Raw genomic sequence first — 16,967 nt, forward strand, 5'->3', positions numbered from 1 at the left:
TGCTGTTTACTTAGTCTTATTTTATCCTTATTACTACTTCCATATGACTAATATTTAGCGTTTATACAGTACTTGCACATGCTGAAGAGCCATAAACAGAGGTATTTATTAAACAAAAGGTGCAGCAACACAAAGGGAAAGATCCAGGTGGTGAGACTAAAAAAAAAATTCTCTTTATTTTTCAGAGATGTAATAAAAAGAATAGACCAATCAGAATTTGAAGGATTTGAATACATTAATCCATTGTTGCTGTCAACAGAGGAAACAGTATGAAGGAATGACATCTTCATTGTGGACAAATGTGAATGACCTTTACATTTATCCTTAACTACAGTATATGCATGCAAGGCTGGGGAACTGTAAGGTTTTGGATGGAGACCAATGATAAAAAATATTGCTGCTGAAAATCAAAGAAGAGAAAATGATTTTGATGGGTGTCTTCCTCTACATGTTGGTTTTTAAAAGTTTTAGGCACTGAAACAACTGGCTTCATTAACGAAGGTATTTGCATTTTGTGCCTGCTTCATGAAGGATCAAAATGTTCATTGCGTCCTTGGGAAAAAGAGATTCTAAACAGCTTTGAAGTCTGCACACTTTCTATGAACATTTGATGCAATGAGCTACCAATGGAAGAATATTAGAGTGTAACATCCTGAAGAATAAAATATATTACAGTGGTGTTGAAGCTTATTTTTGATGCCTTTTTTCACCAGTGGTACCTGTCTAAACATCTCAGATATGATATATAAAAGGAGTTGTGTTTTATTAGCAATCAAAACATAAATTTGGGTACAGGATTTAAGTGCCTAAAATGGATAAACTGCATTGAAGAATTATTACAAATTTGGGACATTCTTAACCCTGGTAAGTTCTGCTTGTTAATGTTAAATAAGCATTTACATAAGAAAAATTCTAGTGACAGATGAAACCTAATACTGATTTGCATCTTTATAGAACCTGAAGTACAAAGAAACCCAGCAATAGCATTTCCAAATTAAAATTCACTATATCTGTTAGAAAATCTGGCTTGTTTAAAACTTATTTATCAAAATCTTACTTGGATTTTAAAACCTAAATTTGCACACAAAGGATTTCTGAAAATACTTAAGCAGTGCCTACACCTACAATGATGTTTTGTGTTATGTACTAGATTTTTGAAAAATATTTTTATCAATACAGTATTCAGAAATAGATCAATGAAAGTGTAATGGATTATAGCCTTAAAGTTTAAATAGTAAATTTAGAATATCTATAAACATAATACATTTCCTGATAAAGCACACCTCCTACTTATAATAAACTGTCGGCTTAAAATATTCAGTGTATATTACTAATTAATTGTTCTACATAGGAGAATGGGATGCTTTGATAAAAATGGTTTGCATCAAAACAGTAATCTTTTCAATAGAGGGAAAAACAAATACCCAAGAAATTGGGTATGGTTTAAATTGTCAAATCCCCTCTCTTGAAAACTGGTAACAGGGGATGTTACGTCGCAAAGGTTAATACTGTCAGCTGTGGAAAAACTCATGTCAGTTCATTTGGGGACTCATAAGTGTGCATTGCTGTCTAAAACCTTTCAGATGCTTGTAAAGATTTACCTGCCTCTGCAGAAAACAACCGAGGCAGTATTTCTTTTTTTATTCGGTTTTTGTTTAACTACATTGTGTGGCTTGTAGTTCTGGGGAGGGGAAATTGATATGGGAAGGAAAAAAACCAAGAAACCCTGTGCCATGACATCTCACCTAATTTGGTGTAAAATGCAGACTAAATTGCAACGTTTTCACTTTCTTTATTAACATATAGGTTTCTCAGGGTACAGCATTGCATTAGGTGCTGAACATGACATCTTTCGGATTCACATCCAAGTCATGAGGTGCTAGGATGAGACTGCCAAAATATTGTGTTTAAAATTTTCAATTAACCATGGATTAACAAACTACATTTTGTATCCCCTCATTGGCCACAATTATGCAAACCTGTGGTAATTTAATTTCATTAATCCCATCCAGATTTGAGTTTTGGGTTTCTCTCCGTTGGACTGTAGCTTTTTATATTAAGCAAGATGTGTTCTCTAACCAGCACTAAATAATTTAGCCAGTAAAAAGTATTTGCCTCAAATGCCTGGAATTTAGATAATTTGTTATCTAGGAAAAGAACTGTTTATTTTTTAAACGTAACGTTCAATTTTAATTCCCAACTTTTTTCCCTCCCTTGGCAATTATTTAATGTACCCTGAATATTTAATGTCTTTCAGTATTTAATTAATTCCCTTGATTTTACAACTGATCATTAGTTGGATCAAATTGACTATAGGCAGCTTTTGCATGGAAATACAACAGATTGAGCTGCCTTGGATGGGGCTGGGCAAAGGACTTTGAAATGGAAACATGGAGGTTTTCTACCTCTTATTTCTGTGACGTGGGGGAGGGCAGGGGAAACGCATCTGCTCAACAAACATGACAAAATCCTTGATTCACTTAAAATTTAAGGCATTTACGATGTTGCTGTGTTGCCAAATAGTTTGCTGGTTACAAGTTTGGTTGCTCATGTGCAAGTGTATGAATAATGTTTTGTTCATGACAAAGGGGGAAATTTTTTATATAAAGTACTTGTTTTATAAATTAAAGAAAATGAAGGATGTAATTAAATGTGTGGTTTGAAAAAAAATCCTAATATATTACAAATGGATCTGGTAATGATACATAGTTGTCTTATTTGAAATAGTAAATGAAAACTCTAGCTAATTTAATGATTGTAAAACAGTAAATATGTTCTTGTAGTTTTGTATAATTAGTTGAGATCTTTGCTGGCCAGTTTTAATTGTGCAGAAGATGGTATACTAATCCATAACAGCCAAGATCATTTATATTCTTGCACATCTATTAAAGACTTTAATGAAAAAGCTAATAGACTGTTATTATTTCTCAGTAAGTTGAGACATGACCAACATAATTACTTTTTTGAAAAACAGCCTCACTGTAAATGAAAATTTGTGGTGGGTTTCTTGCATTATTATGATACTGTATACCTGTTCTGTATTTTTAGCTACATCTGAATATCCCATTGCTGAATTCTTGTGTGCAGTTTTCTTGTGACAGAAAATTGATGTTTAGCTCATTGTTTGAGAGGCACTCTTTCCAAAGCATACTTTAAAGTACTATATAAGAAGGCGAGTAAGGTCAAAATAACAAAGAAAATGCACAGGCTATTCAGTTTTGTTTATAGCCCTCTTGTGAGAAGAAATGAGTTCAAACTCTGAGGATGTGAATCAAGATAGTGCGCAATGCATGAATGAGTTACTCTCCCTAGTGAATGGGCATCTTTCCCCTGGGAAAATGAATCTACTGTATATTCTCCCTCCTTCCAAACTGTTAATAAGGTATCACTGAATTTAATGTGTTGCAGCCAGTAATGAGATTTTTTTTTAAATTTACGACACATTTAATTGCTTTTATCTTGGTAAACAGTTGGAACTTGATGACTAGTCTGGTTTCCTTTTTAAGCAGAAAATCTGATCTTAAAAATGAAAGCAGAACATAAAAACTACCAGTGATTGTGCTGAACCAAGCAATAGTCCTGGTGTATTTTTTCATACAAGGACAAGTGTAAGCAGTTTTTCCACTTGTGTGGGGGTAGAGTCTTGTTTTGGCTGTGTGTAACTACATTAAACACAGTTAAGCTATAAGAGAAAACATCTAGCTGTGCATTTCTCTGACCTAACTGATGTGCTGTGCTGTGTACCACAATTACTTTTAAACTAGACACTTTAATGGAGTAGACCTTGCCTTAGGGGGAGAACTCAGGGAGCAGAGATCCAAATCCAGGACTGTTGTTTCAATGAAGGGTGCTATTTCTGGCTGCTGACAGACATGGAAAAAAACCAAACTGCACTTTACCAGAAGAGGCAGTGCAGTGTATTGGTTCAACCCAGCTTTCCACAGCATCTATAGATCATGCACTTCAGTGCGGCTTCTATCTAATAGCTGATTCAATCAGCTATTAGGTAAAAGTGCCAAAAAAGTCCCACTGAAGTACCTGATCTATACAGATGTTGGGCAAGCTGAGTCAAACTAACATGATACCGCTCCTGGGCATGTGCTGGGCTTGGCGCAGGGGCATACCAAGTTAACGTAAAGCGCCGTTTTTGTTTTTGGAGTTTTTTACGCCTGTAAGCAGCTGCTGTTCCCGAGTTGGGCTGTATCTTATGCACCACATATACTCGAAAGAAGGCAGAAAAAGTGTAAAATTCCAACTAAATTTTTATTTTATTTTTTTCACAAAGAGCATCAAAAGAAATGTGAAACACTAACTGCCCATTAGGACCTGCAAAAATGTTAAGTATCAGACAGACATTTTCTTTCCCAAAGAGTTGACTATTTAGAATCTGATCTAAAGCCTAGTGAAGTCATTGACTTCAGGTCCTTTGAATTCAGCACTCTTTTTTTTACCTTGCATCTCTTTCTTCTACACCTCTCTATACCATAAACAATTAAATACAGGCGAATCAGAACCAGTATTATTCTTCAGGGAGCCTCAGTAATGCTTTCTTGTTGTGCATACAGGCCCAAATACTGCAAAGAGAACTACACAGATGGATTTCTGTGGGGTTCCACCTGGATTCAGGAGTCTGCCTACAGAGCTCTGTTTGAGGACTGGGGCTACTGCATGTACACTTCTGAGAAGGGTTCAAAGGAAAACAGTAGGCGGGGGCATTTCTGACCTGTCTTTCTGTAGCTTTTTAAATTTTTTTTGCAGGTTTAATAAGCATGGTAACTGACACCCTTTTCTTGATATACTTTACTTTTTTTCTTCTAGAGAAATCCGGATGTTAGCATTTGACTTTGTTCTTCATTCTTGTGATTTTACCAAATCACGTCGTCTGCACTTTCAGACAAGCATTTAGCAAGATGACCATCAATGTCCAACTGTGACAACCTGCAAATAAGAGGGAATGTTTTTAGTATATCAGACTTACAGATTTAATCAGCTCCCTTCATCTACTCAGTTCCCCAGACCTGATCTATTATTTTCAAGGAAACAGAAGAAATGCTATTTCCAAAAGTCAGGTTAGTCTTATATTCAGTAAAACAGAAAACCCAAATACAATTGTATTGCAACAATTTTGAATTCCATTTTAAATAGAGAAAAAAATTAAATTCTTAAAGCTGAAAAAAGTTCCCTAAATTCCAAAATCCCAGAAAATCTATTTAATTAATATGGGAATAGCACAGAGACTTGCAGAATTTCTTTAACCAGAAAAATAAAAACATTAGTAATATGAAAATTATGCAGAAGGAATTTGAGAGGCTTGTAGGCATGCTTGTTCCTTAAAAGAAAAATGCAAAATTAATCCTTCCTAATGCAACTTGAGAGCACTTGGCAAAAAAATTAACCCAATGCTATTCAGGCCAGCAACTAATGGAGGGCAGGCCACAGAATTCTTTCCTGCCCAAAATCATGTCATTTGACAAATCTGGGGGAAAAAAATGTTATTGGTTTGTACTGAAGCAAACCTTTTGTTTGTCTCCTTGCACAGTCTCCAGCAGAGAGGAGAATAAAGCTGCAGGAATGTTAACCTGTGGCCATAAGAAGACTTGTTCAGAAGACCATCTGCAAGCATACTACTACTTTTTCTAAACATGTTATTTTTCAGTAGCAGATGGAAATAGCGCGAATGCTGGTAAGTGGTACAGTAAAACAGATTATTTAGTTAATATTTTGAAGCAAAGGTCAGACAAGTTTAGTATTTCTTTTTAAAATTTGCTTTAGGTACTTTCAAAAGCCAGCATAACAATAATAGAAGTGCATGGAATACTGAAATCACATGTAACCTCCTAATGTGGAGAGCAGTGACAGACTCTCCCACACTGTTTGGGCCTAGAGGGCTATTTCTAAAGTTTAAAGTGTAGTAGGTGCACACAAGTAGTCAATATTTTGGCTTGGGTGTTGTGCCCAGAAAGATGTGAATTGAAGCCTACCAAATACTATCAAAAGGTAATTAAATTAATTCACTAATTTCCCATTCAAAAGTAAACCACTAATCTTTGAACTCCAATTTTACATATCTAGCCCACTAGAAAAAAGTTAGTGCTTTTAAGAAAGAGCCAAAGTTTACAATTACAGTCTCAAAAAACATCCTGTGCACTAGGCAAAAACTTAGTATTTAGGCCAAACTGATGATGTACTATACCAGGGGTGTCAAAGATGCAGACAGCCTGCAGACCAGATTTGGTCTGCAGTCTTTTCATCCAGTCCCCAGTGCTGCCCCTGGTTTTCAGAGTAGACTCACAAGCTGCACACAGGACCCACAGCACGCACCTCAGGACCTGCACTGCACACAGCGTCTGTTCCAACCAGTCTGGGGTCTGTGCCACATGGCCCCTGCTCCAACTGCTCTGGGACCTCACGCTGCAAGCAGTGCCTACCCCAGAGCAAACACCACTTAAAGCATCAGTTCTGGACTGACAAGTAGGCTCCACATGCAGCACAGATCCCAGACCAGCCAAAATGGGCGCTGTACTGCATGGGTCCTGGAGCGAGCATAATGAGCACTGGATCCAGAATGTGGGGGAGTATCCATGTAGCCTATGGGGCCAAATGAGTTTGACATCCCTGTACTGTGCTATTTTTGTTTCAGAGAGAAAGGCATTCTCTCTCTTATTATGGTAAAAGATTGAGTATATTTTTTTCTCTCCTTACTCCTTTATTCAGGATAAAATCTTCCAGTGGTTGCAAAAGGACTGCAGGATAAGGTCTTAAAGAGTATTTTTCTTCTCATTCGTATACAGGGTTTTCTATGCCCAACCAATCCCTGTATTTATCCAACAAGGAGAACTGAGTGGAAAGCCATATTCATCAGAATGGGAATACTGTTATTCCCTGTCCCAATTGCATAGCATTACTTTGTGCTACTGAACTGCTGACACACTCCACCCTCTGTATAATTTCTGAAGTACTGAAAGCATGCTGAGCCTTAAAAATGAAAGGCAAAATATAAATATCCAGTAGTCACACAATTAAGCCCTTTAAACTGATTTCAGCTAAATTATTTTTATAATACTGGCAACTCTCAGGTATTCTGTATTTTTCTTGAAAAGGAGGCACCAACACAAGAATTTCCACAAATTTTAGTCTTAATTTACTTTCTACAAAAAAACATAACTTCAGCTAAATTTGTAGAAGATAAGAAAAAGCTCTTCTGCTTTTACCAGCAGCCATCATGCATATAACTGGCACATTTCTCATTCCCTGAAAGTTATGATGTTACTATCTACTCAGTGACATTTGCTGGCTTTACTGCACCAGTGTAGTTATAGAGCTATACTTATATCGGTACGGTTATCTCAGGTTGACTGCTTTATTCAAAACATGAATCTTTTTTTAGATAAAAGTATATGCATGAGGAATTATATCAGTATAGTAATAGTGGTACATTTCCCCATAAAGACAAATGCTACACACAGCTGAATGATCCTTTACCTTGGTCCAAATAAAGTTATCATTTGGAGTTGTTCTGGGCTGTCACTTTGTATTTTAAACAAGGTCTTGGCAATACTTTATAAACAACCTTTTTTGCCCCTTTCTCAAGGATCTGTTTATTTTTCCAGTAATCCTTTTTTAAAATTTACTTTTGTAAACATGGTGCTGAACTGATGCATTCTGAGCATTGCTGTCTGGGAGTGCATGGCACCACCATGGATTAGACTCCCTTCCTGAGTCAGTCAGTAGCAAGTTTCTCCACATTATAGCTGAGCACTACATAACACAAGAAGTGCCATACTGGGTCAGACCAGTGGTCTATCTAGCTCAGTATTCTGTCTCTGACAGTAGCAGAAATGGATGCTATAGAGGAAAAACGTTAAACTTGGATCTAGATCACTAGAGTGATCTATCCCCTATTCAAAACCTTCCCTGACATCCACCGTTATTGGTTCAGAGATGTCAGAAGAAACATCTCTAACCATTCTGTTCAATACCCATTAATAGATCCATCATCAATGAACTTATCCAATACCTTTTTGAACCTGCCTCCACCATCTCCTGTGGCAATTAATTCAATATATTAACTGCATTCCGTAAAAATGTTTGTTAGTTTTAAACCTGTCACCTACTAATTTCAGCAGGTGCCCCCTAGGTCTAATATTCTGGGATCCTGAACAGTTCCCTGTTCACTTCCCTGTTCTCTATCATACTCCTCAACCGCTGCCTTCTTTCCAATCTGAAGAGTCCTAGCCTTTTTAGCTTTTCCTGGTATGACAACTGCTATAGGCCCCTGATCATTTTGGTTGCCCTTTTCTATATTTTTTCTAATTCTTCTACACCCTTCTAAAGATATGGGGACCAGATCTTCAGGCCCGGTCTACAGCAGATGTTCTTGGTATACATAAAGGGTGTTGTTTTTTGGGACGTTTTTATGCCATTAAAAGCCCCTGCACGGATCTAGCTATACTCTGTCAGTATTTCACTCACTAAACCCATCTCATCTGTAGCTCTACCAGGAAAGCTGTTTAATATAAACTTGGCTTGGGGAAGTAATAAGTAATGGACGAATGTGCATGGATATGGACACTAGTCTTTGACTAACAAGAACACCAATTTGGGATGAAATCTCATTTCGTAAACACTGGGTATTTTCAAATCAGCATGTTCAGCGTACCAACTTTGAACACACCGACAAAGTTTACAGTCAAAAAAGGGCTCAAATGTAGTTTCCATCTTAGGATATTGTAATATAGTAAGCATGGAGACCTTACCCCAATTTAATTTGGATTTAGAAAGTGATAAACTATAGAATTTTTGCCCTAATATAAACAGCTTTATGTAAAGCAGTCGAGAACCCCACCAAATGCAAACTGGTTGTTCTATATTCTAATAACTTATTTCAGACCAACATGATAAACTTACATTCCACTAAACTGGATTTGACACATAGGACAACTATCAAGAGTTACAGTTCTCTGACTCCGAGCCTCAGCCTTTTCTTCAGGGCCTTCCATTCTGGGGGTATCGGTTGGGTGAAGTTTTATTTCTAGAGATGTAGAGCTGGTCTCATCTAATGTAACATTCTGGTGGTGTTTTTGCACATTTGGCAATCTTTTGCTTTCTTTTTCTTTTCTGTATTCCTCTTTGCTCTTTGCTGACTTTTTGCAGACCTGTTGAAGACTAAAATCCTTCCCTAGGCTTTTTGTGGGAGCTGGTGTCAAATCCAGTGTTGAATATGTATGTTCAGTGAGTTTACATGGTTCAATCTTTTCTTCCTTTGTTTTTGAAGAATTTCTTGTGCTGTCTCCAATTCTCAGGTTCTCAGTAGGATCTTCAGTGGCTGCAAGGGATGTTTTCTCAACTGTGGGAGAAACACTTTTCCATTTTTTGTCTGTTTGGTCTTCACCTGTCATTAAATGGTCAGTTCGGCTTTCTGATACCTGATGATGGAATCTTGGATCATGTGTTTTAAGAGCTTTTTCTCTGCAGAAAGCTGGATACGGCATCCATTGAAAATCTTTTGTTCCAACCTTAAAGACTTCTGGGTTTAGTGGTTTCTTATTTTCAGAACACTAAAAAAAAAAAAAAAATCAACAAAAAAGTCTTCAAAACCATTAAAATTCCTTCCACATGCACAAGTAGCTAGAAAACAAATGTATTGTAGAGGCTAGTGCTGCAGAGGATTCTTATTTGAGTGAATAGGTCTTTTTGATCCATAATCTGTGTCACAGATTATTTTGAGAATTTAATTTTCTACTGTACTCCAGTTTATAATCCTGCTCACTATGTAAACTTCACAATGACTGAACTCAACGAATGCCGTCTTTTTAGCACGTTACAGAAACTTAAAGTAATCAAAGGAGGATACACAAAAAGGAGCTGAAGGGTGCTGTTGTTTGTCTGTTCTTCATGCATATGTTTTATTAAGACAGTGACACTTCTAGAGGTCTTCACTTTACTGTTGTTTGTATTGCAGCTGTGTCTCATATCCCCCGTCAAGGCTCAGAGCCCTGCTGCACTAAGCACTGTGCAAGTTAAATACCATCATGTTGCTGCGCATTTGGGGTGGAGTTCTGTTTCTCCCTGGCGATCCAAGTGGCCATTTTTAGTTCACTATTCCCTGTCTCTTTCCTTTTGTGCGAGCCTAGTGTTCATAACAGGCAGCAGACTTGGCATTCTTGGTATCCTGAGCCACAGGTCAGGTTGGTACATGAAGCAGCAAGTTTCATGTCATTTCTGTTTTGGAAAACTCAGCAAATCTAGCCAGGGTTCCTAGCCAATATTGATAAGTTTCGTCTTAAAATTCTAGACCACTGTTCCAGATTAGTAGTTGTCTGTGTGGGATCCAGAGAAAAGCTAGTCTCTAGAGCTAAAAAAACAGACATTGCCTTTGAGGCGGTTCTGACTGGATCAGAGTCAAAACCTGGGAGAAAAGAGTGACCCTTTATACACATGGCTCATGCCTGGAATGAATGGCAATTAACACAGTAAGCCATGATTATCCCAGGAACAAGTGTTACATTTTATCTCATGTACTGCACAGGTCCTTAGTATGACAGTGGGCTTGTACACTTGTACATTTCCAGGATAAAATAATTTATTTCGGGAGAAATGCAACTTCTGATTTTAGCCTATTGTGCGTCAACCTTAGACTGTCTCATAACTAATGACATCTTAATGAATGAAGATTCATTAATTCTTGAACAGTCTAACAGACAATGAAAGAAAATCTTCAAACAATGCTACCTTGCCTGAAAACTCTGGTAAACTGGGCACCATTTTCCAGCTTGTGGGTTTCAGATCTGCATTGACAGCCTTCAGTAGCAGCATCCACATATTTTCTGATGCAGTTAAACCTTCTTGTTCAAACCAGGAAGTTCTGCCGGGCAAAGTCCTGGTTAAAAGCAAAAACAAGGAAAATAACACACTGCTGTTAAAAATAATAAAATTCTTTCCCCCAATTACATGGATATTTCCTTATGTCTGTATGAATAAACGTTAAAGCAAAGTTACAGTATCGAGCAACGCACTTGAGCAGTAGTTCTCAATTTTTCCAGACTCTTAGTAGAGTAAAAATTTTATATTCTTCCATCTAGCTGTAATTAAGGGAATAATGATTTGATTATGACTTCACTGTTGAAAAACTATTAATTAAAACACACCTAGAATGTCTTCTCTCCAAAAGGACTGAATGGTTTGTGGCAAACAGCCTCCAACAAGGACAGGTGTTCAAGATTACCTACAGTTTAAGTTGTTAACAACTGCTCTATGATCTTCCCCTTATGAGGTTTTTAATACACTGTTGCTCAAAAGTTTAATAAAATGTTGCTCAAAAGTTGCCTTACTTAAATTTAAGTATTTTGATTTTCAAGACAGAAATGCAAAACTAAGAGCAGAAGATATGACAACTGTTCAGTTTTTTTAATTCCACCTTTATACCTGTTTGCTACTTTTTTTTAACTTCCCCTACTTCTCAAAGCATCGTCGAACACATCAAAAGGGAAAAGTTGTATTTATATTTGAGAAGTTCAGCCGTTTAATGTACAAGGCACTGTTTTCTCCTCCCTGTAATAAATAAGAGGCATATCTTGTTAAATGAGGCGAGTACGCATGTGCAGTTTCCCCACCTTAAAATGGAGAAGTGACTACAGCATTGGGATGGAGGAAAGAGATTTCTTTCCAACAGTACTCAGTCACCTTGGAAGCCCTCTATCAGGGGTGTTCAACCTGTGTCTCAGTGGTCCACAAAAGAGGACTATGAGCAATTAGAAATATGTGAATACCAGCGCTCACAGTTCAAAGGGGTCTGCACCTCCATTCAAAATGTTTAGGGGTCCACAAATAAAAAGAGGTTGAAAATCCCTGCCTTATGTCATCTAAACCACTTCAAAACTCCTACCAATGAAGCAGGCATATTACAGTTACTTGGAACTGTTTCATTTAAAAGGTCTGCCTTATAGAAACCAAAAAAAAAAGTTATGGCAGTCTAATAAAAGCCATGTACCAGAAGTCCATATTCAGTAGAAGAAAAATACCGTCAGGGCTTGAACATTCACGGTAAATGTTCACTCGGTGACCACATCCCTTCTGTCTGCTGATGAACCTTAGTTTGGTTTTCTTACCAACTGACTTGTATATTAAATTTTGCCAAGGTACGCGGCTGTTTCACTGTATTGTGAAGAGGTAGGTTGTAGCACTTCACCTCCCATATGCCAAATGGCCCATTCTGCTAGCTGGAAAAAACCCCAAACTTTTATTTTTTGGAGGCTGAGCTTTAAAATAATTTGCGTTCCTAATAAGTGTGGACGGGCTAGTACGTGGCACAGATTCACCGTGGCAGGATTTGAGCATCCCCCCTGCACAAGAAGTGCTACTGGTGGATCCTCATAGCGGTGTTTCACCACGAGAAGTCAATCCGGTCGGTGACCCGGGCTGTATGAAGGCGAGCCTTCCCGGGTCCCAGCTGAGACCTTGCCAAGCCGCTGCTCGGGCCTCCTTGCACGGCACCGCTGTCGTGGGACGACCATGCGCCCACGGCGGGCTGCAAGACCAGGCAAGGGTTTGGGTCACCACAGCGACTCGCTGGAAACCCAGACGCAATTGTTACGAACCCCCGAAACGGGACAGGGAGGAGGGGAGGACTTCTCCGCCCTCTCCCCGCTCAATGCAAAGCGCAGCGAGAGCAGTCAATGGCGCGGCGCGGCCGCGGGGCCCGTGCGGCTCGCGGGCGTCCTCCTGCCACGCGGGCCCCCGGCTCCGCGCCTCCCCGCTCCCGCCTCCGCAGCGCCGCGCCGGGGCCCGGGACTCACTGGCGCCGCGGCGGGGGCTCCCGGCTGCTGCTCGGCGGCGCCTTCCGGGGCTTGAGGCGCAGCTTGGCGGCTCCCGCGTCCGCCATGGCCGCGCCGGCAGCTCCGGGCGGGGCGGAGCAGCGAGCCCGCCCCGGCGCGCACGTGCGCTGCGCTTCCTACCGCGCGCTCGCGTCCCCGCAGCTCGCAGAAAGGGCGCAGTCCTTGCGGGCTCCCGGCTGCTCTGATAAAGGGGTCGGTTGGGAGCCCTTGCAAAGGGCGGTGCCGGTGCCCGCGGGGGCAGAAGGAGCTGCTGGTCTTGTACTCGGCACAAGCATGCAACTAGCTGCCGCGTCTGCTGCTTGCCTCTTCCAGCTGGCCCCGGTGCGGAGAGGGAAGGGGCTTGTTTGTTATTGCAGGGGGGAACAGGATCTGCAAAAGGTGCCTTACCTTCCAGATTCAAAGTGGCAGCTGCCGTGCCCAATTTCCCACTTAATCAAGACCCCCTACGCAATCCTTTCTGTAGATGTGCTTCTGCACGAGTCCCCAGAGCCGTGGGACTGCTTGCTTCAAGTGACACTGTCCTTGGCCTCTCCGCCGAGGCTGCCGGCCAGCACTTAGTGCAGCGGGGTTTTCTTTTTTAGATGCGTCCATGTTCGGTACTGAACCAGCGTAACTCTCACAAACTGCAAACCAGGTATTCAAAGAACAGCTGCTTACAATCGCTGCATCTCTGGGCAAGATGTGAACCAGCCAAATGCGGCTCGGATGCTCCAGTGATGGACGCACATTAGTTATCCCTTGAGAATGGCAAGGCACTGCCAGCAACGCTGTCTTTTCCTACCACACTAGTACACCAGAAATAAATGTCTTGGTAGTTAAAACACCAGCTAGGGGCTTGGGAGGGCCTGGATCCGTTCTCCAGCTCTTCTTTGAGATTCAGGGCATGTTGCTTTTTTCATCTCTGAAATGGCAATAATATTTTACAGAGATGTGAGGCTAAATACATTAAAGACTGCAGAGTTCTCAGTAGTGTAAGTACCAAAGACTGGCCAACGGGCCTAGCTGAAAAACAATACTAGGACTTGCCACACCTGAATGCTAGTATTTCTTACTCTTGGTGGCTTCCAAGAAGCAGCAGCCCAAGTTTGTTCCAGAAGTGCTGACGGGTGCTGCATAGACTGACCTCAGTAGCCATGAAATGTTAATTCATGTAGGTAAAGCCTGGCATTTCAGGCTTCATCTGTGGCTGTCCCTGCCTCTGCTGCTGCTCGCTGGAAGCTCCCCTGCTCCTGCCATTCACTGGCAGGAATAAGCATCCCCAGAAAGTTCAGGCTGACACAGCAGAGTCAGCACCAGAGATAAAGGAAGATTGGAAATTAATAATTTAAACGTAATGTGGGAGACAGATGGTGATGAGAGCAAAAGAGCAGGTGAGGAACATGTAAGACAGCAAAGGAAAAGAGCAATAGGAAAGGATGACAGGGAAGTGAGTGAAAAGCAAACACTGCCCTTCAAGTACTTGAAAAATTAGGGGAATGAAGGAACCAGGTTGTTTTACAACTATACATAGTAGCAGAAAGACAGTTTTTTCTCCCACATCATCTTTAGCTTTGGTGGCTGTGCATCAAGTTTGAAGCAGCACTACCAATACTGTCCACATGGCAGCAGCAAACAATTACATTTTCTGCTTGGAACCCCCCCCCCCCCCCCCCCCACTTATTTTCACTGTGATCCCTACTGGTTGTACATGCAGCTGTGCTACTCTGCCTGGTATGCATGGATAACTCTGTGTACGTGTTAATGCTGGTTTCCTTTCTGCTAGTATCTCTTTCTCTTTGCCTGTGTCTCTTTGTTGTCTTGGACCCTCCCAAGAAAATCTTCTCAGCAAGTGGAAGTTTTAAAAAATGTGTTACATATCAGTGCAGAAAAAAACCCTGCAGAAGGTATACCTGCTTCTGTTGTTAAAGGGTAGCTTAATGTGGTGCTATTTGTCATATGTTGCACAGCACAACATTTGCAGCAGTTATAATGTGGCTAAGGATAAGTAATAGCTGTGGAGAAATCAGAGTTAAGGATGGCAAGGGCTCAACAATGACAAAAGCATATCAAAAGAAGTCTGAAGGATCTGGAGACGTCGTTTCACTGCCACAGGTGCCACTGTAATTTCAAAGTAAAAAGCATTAGCTCCTTTTACAACTCTGACCCCTGGGGTTTTTTGCTTTTTTGAGGATTTAAACTGTATTGCCTTGGTGCTGCACTTTTCTTGTATTTGGTGTATATCCAATATACAGTACTGAACATGGACTCTTAGATCTGCACTGAAGCATTATACTCCTGGCATGTCTGTTTTTTTGCAAAAGTACCTACAGGTTTGACACTTGCCTTTCTTGAGATCCTAGTCCCTTATATTCATGCAGCATGCTTCAGTCTGTATCTTACTGGAATTAGTTCTCTCTAAACTTAGCCGTTTATTATCTCAGGAGCCAGATAAAAGGGCTCTTTTCCAAGCTATTTTTGTGATAGATATGTTCACACCAGGAACTGCATGAAAAACTCCCATCCCATTTCATACAGGCTTCTAGTAAACAGTCATGAGGTAGTAATAACTTTTGTTCCAAAGGCATAACCTACTGGTTAGCGCAGAGAACTGGGCCACAAAAGAGATTTCAGTCTTGGTTCAGCCACGCACAAAGTGCCTTAAAGTTTCTTCCTGTAAAATGGGGATAATACTGATAGTAATTCTCACTTCTGTATGAGGGCTACATACTTGGGATAATGTCAGTGCTTTACAATTCTCAGATGCAAGTTGCTACAGAAATGTAAAGAATAATAAATATTAACACTCCAATCAAAGAAATGTGTGTTTGGAAGCTGGAGGATTTCTCCAGACACTTGTAGGGATTTCTCAGTAACGGAGCATCAGTGTGTTTAGTTATCTACTCCCTATAGATTCTCATCAGGCTGCATATGCTTAATCTTTATTTCCATAGTTCCTGATTCCTTTCAGGAATTAGGCCTCCCATTTAAATTTTGTTCCCATGGAACAGGGCTGGGGGGAGGAGGGCAGGATAGGAAGGGGCTACTCTAAAATTATGATGCTTTAACAAATTTCCACAAATGCAAAAGCTAGCCAAACAAACCAAGGGATCTTTTCCTGGGGTGGGGGGAAGAGGAGAGTGTGAAACGCAGGTGTCAGCATTTGCTGGGGAAGAACTGGTACATTATCAACTAATCCGCCTTCTGCTATTTCTGATTTCCTCCCCAACAGCTGCAGCATTAAATGAGAGCTCCCGCATTTGGGAAGAATTAGAAAGCTTGAAGTAATGGAGGGGTCTCTATTTGAGACACAACGATTCACAGACCGGAGGGGGATTTTACTGCCAACATCGAACCTGGAGTATTAGGCATTTTACAGCCTGGAAAAAATTGTCATTTTTCAGCTGTTGTTCTGGAGTTATCAATAGAGAAAAGATATTATACTGTGCATTAGTTTCCCATTGAGGCTGACATAATTACACACACACTTCATGTTTTTGCATAGCCCATTGTTGAAACTGCATATCAAATTTAGTTTTAAGAAACTTTTCTTGATGAGGACTGATACTAATAGTCAAGTCTAGTCTCACTCAAGTACCTTGCTTGCTACACAAGATAAAAGTAAATACTTTAACATTGAAACATGCTTTACCAAGAAAGTGATTTTATCACATTTCCCTTGATTGTCTGATACATGGTTTCCTTAGAAAAACATTTTAGTGACTTGCAGTACCATGAAGAGTTATTCAGCCACAATCATGGGCTAGATGCTGTACAGGCAAGTGCCACAAAGACTTGTCTGAGTAGGTACAGGTCAGATAGCATCAGGACAAACTTCCACAACAAACTGCCTTACCAATGCACCTGAACTGTCATCTGGAAAGACTTTATCTCTTACTGGAGAAAGGATTTCAGTCACCATGGCCAATTCAAACTATACAGGTAGTTATCAGGAGTATAGAAATGAAAGAGAATGATATTTCTGTGCCATTAAGTTATCGGACTGGACAACGTTTTCTCTACGAAAATGAGACTAAAGTAGGTATGTTTGGGAAACGTAAGCTTAGTGTTTTTTCTTTGTAAAAGGACTATTACTAGAGCAGTTTTGCTGGCCTTGCCACTGCGTCACAATAGTTTCTGTGACAGGTCGTTGACTTT

General features: G+C 40.2%; 2 protein-coding genes across 5 annotated transcripts in view; one reads left to right on the plus strand and one right to left on the minus strand.

Annotated features, from left to right (window-relative positions):
- Nucleotides 1–2,910, plus strand: part of PRKCZ (protein kinase C zeta) — a 214,881-nt gene extending 211,971 nt beyond the window's left edge. For all 3 annotated transcript variants that reach the window (XM_006265119.4, XM_059716597.1, XM_019493969.2), the window contains one exon: nucleotides 186–2,910. In XM_006265119.4, coding sequence (XP_006265181.1) covers nucleotides 186–273 — 88 coding nt within the window. In that variant the 3' untranslated portion in view covers nucleotides 274–2,910. The remainder of the gene's footprint in view (nucleotides 1–185) is intronic.
- A 1,334-nt stretch (nucleotides 2,911–4,244) lies between these two features.
- Nucleotides 4,245–12,918, minus strand: FAAP20 (FA core complex associated protein 20). 2 transcript variants are annotated; one of them, XM_059716600.1, is made up of 5 exons: nucleotides 12,795–12,883; nucleotides 11,425–11,550; nucleotides 10,732–10,879; nucleotides 8,908–9,557; nucleotides 4,245–4,938 (listed from the first exon to the last, which is right to left on the minus strand). In XM_059716600.1, the coding sequence occupies exons 3-5, from the start codon at nucleotides 10,819–10,821 to the stop codon at nucleotides 4,866–4,868; spliced, it is 813 nt and encodes a 270-aa protein (XP_059572583.1). In that variant the 5' UTR covers nucleotides 10,822–10,879; nucleotides 11,425–11,550; nucleotides 12,795–12,883; the 3' UTR covers nucleotides 4,245–4,865. The 2 variants fall into 2 exon arrangements, with proteins under 2 accessions (XP_059572583.1, XP_059572582.1); XM_059716599.1 differs by lacking the exon at nucleotides 11,425–11,550 and having other exon boundaries at nucleotides 12,795–12,918.
- Between the last annotated feature and the right edge of the window lie 4,049 nt (nucleotides 12,919–16,967).

Source organism: Alligator mississippiensis, chromosome 13 (assembly GCF_030867095.1).
Source record: "Alligator mississippiensis isolate rAllMis1 chromosome 13, rAllMis1, whole genome shotgun sequence".
NCBI classification, from domain to species: domain Eukaryota; kingdom Metazoa; phylum Chordata; order Crocodylia; family Alligatoridae; genus Alligator; species Alligator mississippiensis.

Coding starts and splice junctions, on each gene's coding strand:
- FAAP20 (XM_059716599.1), bottom strand. CDS start 12,880: ATGGCGGACGCGGGAGCCGCCAAGCTGCGCCTCAAGCCCCGGAAGGCG. Junction 10,880..12,794: donor GAGCCCCCGCCGCGGCGCCA/GTGAGTCCCGGG, acceptor GCTTTTAACCAG/GACTTTGCCCGGCAGAACTT. Junction 4,939..8,907: donor CAAATCCAGTTTAGTGGAAT/GTAAGTTTATCA, acceptor TCTTATTTGCAG/GTTGTCACAGTTGGACATTG.